This window comes from Elephantulus edwardii, unplaced genomic scaffold (genome assembly GCF_000299155.1).
Source record: "Elephantulus edwardii isolate Elephantulus edwardi_28Jun2011 unplaced genomic scaffold, EleEdw1.0 scaffold00133, whole genome shotgun sequence".
In the NCBI taxonomy this organism is placed as follows: Eukaryota; Metazoa; Chordata; class Mammalia; order Macroscelidea; family Macroscelididae; genus Elephantulus; species Elephantulus edwardii.
The window spans coordinates 3000371-3002985 of NW_006399883.1; the positions used below are offsets into that span (position 1 = coordinate 3000371).

Genomic DNA, 2615 nt, shown 5'->3' on the forward strand with positions numbered 1-2615 from the left:
TGAGAGAATTTTTTTTCCAAGAGAAAAGCGAACTAGGGGGATGGCATGGGCAGGGAGGAAAATGTGCAACAGCGAATGAATAAAAATCCTTGATCCCTATAAACTTTCATTAAAATCTGAATTTTAAAAAAGTATTTAGCAAATAAATGTTAATGTAGAATAATATTTTATTGATATTTTCACCAACAGAGTAAGTGATAAATAATTACTTGAATAAGTAATTTTATATTTGAGTGGATTAATGCCTAATACCATGTCTATCTAAAGAACTTCCTGTCTGATTTTATTTCACATGACTTGACACAAATTGAATACGTGGTGAATTTCCAATAATTAGGGGATAATATATATTTTTCCAAAATTGTTTGTCAAAATTTTACTACCTTTAGTAAGTAGTCTCTCAGTTAACTTTTTACATTTCTCAAAACTAGAAATATTTTTTCTTTATGTTTTCATGCTTCAAAACAAATTTTCGTCAGTTATCCTGTATTAATATGCACATATCAAGTATAAGCTTCTCTTTTTGTTATTCCAGCTGAATTGAAGAAGTTATGGAGCACAGAAACAGGACCAAGGTCACTGAGTTCATCCTTCTAGGGTTTCAAAATGAGAAAGGTGTAGAAATATTTCTGTTTGTGGCATTCCTTCTCATGTACATGACATCTCTGATTGGCAACACCATGATTATCCTTTTGGTGTGTGTCGACTATCGTCTGCACTCACCTATGTATTTTTTTGTAGCCAATCTTTCTTTTCTTGAGGTCACCATCACCTCTACAGTGGTGCCAAAGATGTTAGCCAACACGTTTTCACTAAGAAAAGTGATATCTTTCTCGGGATGCCTTACACAGTCTTTCTTCTACTTCCTCCTGGGATCCACAGAATTCTTCATCCTGGCTGTCATGTCCTACGATCGTTATGTTGCAATCTGCAACCCACTGAGATATACTCTCATCATGAACAAACAGACATGTATATTATTGCTTCTGGGATCCTACGTGGGTGCATTTTTTTCCATTTTCCCATCATCCATCTTAACTGCACCTTTGCCCTTTTGTGGGCCAAATGTAATCAACCATTTCTTCTGTGACAGTGCTCCAGTGCTAAAGCTTGTGTGTGCAGATATCTCCCTGGCTGAGCTGGCTGACTTCATCTCCTCTGCAGTATTGCTTTTGGGATCTCTACTCCTAACAGGAGTGTCTTATACCTACATTGTCATCACTATCCTTAGGATTCCCTCAGTCAAGGGGCGGCAGAAAGCATTCTCCACCTGTTTTTCCCACATCACAGTGGTTACACTTTATTATGGGAGCTCCATCTTCATCTATGTTCGTCCAAAAAAAGGCAATATTATGGACGTTAATAAATTTGCCACAGTGCTGAATACTATAGTAACGCCAATGCTAAACCCCTTCATCTACAGCCTGCGGAATGAGAAAGTCAAAGAATCCTTGAGAGATGTCTTCAATAAATATGTGTGCAGGATTACAAATTTAAGATGTGAAAAATGATACATACTCACTGTTGTCAAGTTCATTCTGATACATAATAGCCTTTCAAGAGGTTTTTAAAGTTTAAAATATTCATTAAAGGAGATACCTATCTTCCTTCTGTGGAGTAGCTGGTAAATTTGAACCCTTGACGTTTTGGTTAGCAGCAAATTACATTACTTACTAAGCCACCAGAGCTTTGATATCTTATAGAAATCAATGAATCTTCATATCTGGCACCAAAATCACATTATTGTGCAACTTTTCAAAGATTAATATTCATGCCCAGAAGAGAAAATTAGGAGAACATATATTCTATTTCTAGGACTTGTTTCTAATCCCTATCCAGTTTTGGCATAAATAGAGGTCCTACCTATTTGTACAGATCAATAAAGACCTAATCTATTTTCATAGATACATAAACATAAAGCTATTAATATATGTGCTATCATTGTTTTTCCCAATTTACCTCTACTTTGAGTCTTTTAAAAAATAATATTCTTGAAAAACTTTGTTGTGAAAGCAAGTAAGCCCTAACTGGAGAATTTTGCTTACATAGGTCTTCAGTTCCATTTTAATATTTTATCATTTTCTTTAAAAAAATTTAAATAATAATATATTTTTAGTTGATATATAGTATCCTTTTAAAATTAAGTGATATTAAAGATGTTTGAACTCATGTGTGAAACACTGCATTCATTTTAATTATGCTATTGGTTACTAAAATGTTTATTTTGTATGTTAATAACTCACAGTTCTAGAGTAGTTACAATTTAAAGCTGGTAAATCTATAACTCTCTGCAACAAAAGTGTACAACTAACTCTGGCAATGGAATTATATTTATAATCCTATATAAAGCTAGATATTGATTAGTACAATGACTTGTATTTTATTTATTAATTTATCTTTACTGTTTTGTGGCTTCTGACTTATTTTACTCTATATATCTATTTCAAATATTAACTCCCTTTTGTTAATAAAAATAAATATTTAAAGATATATGTTGTTGTTATTGTTGTTGTTATGTGCCATCAAGTTGCTTGCAGCTCATAGCGACCCTATGTACAACAGCCCTAAACCCTGCTCTGTCCTGTGTCAATCGCACTGTCTCTGACACACCCACC

At 33.7% G+C, this 2615-nt stretch overlaps 1 protein-coding gene across 1 annotated transcript; it reads left to right on the forward strand.

The window, feature by feature from the left end:
- Window positions 1-551: 551 nt before the first annotated feature.
- LOC102872605 (olfactory receptor 6M1-like) lies at window positions 552-1511 on the forward strand. Its single transcript, XM_006894013.1, has one exon. The coding sequence runs from the start codon at window positions 552-554 to the stop codon at window positions 1509-1511; it is 960 nt and encodes a 319-aa protein (XP_006894075.1).
- Window positions 1512-2615: the final 1104 nt, after the last annotated feature.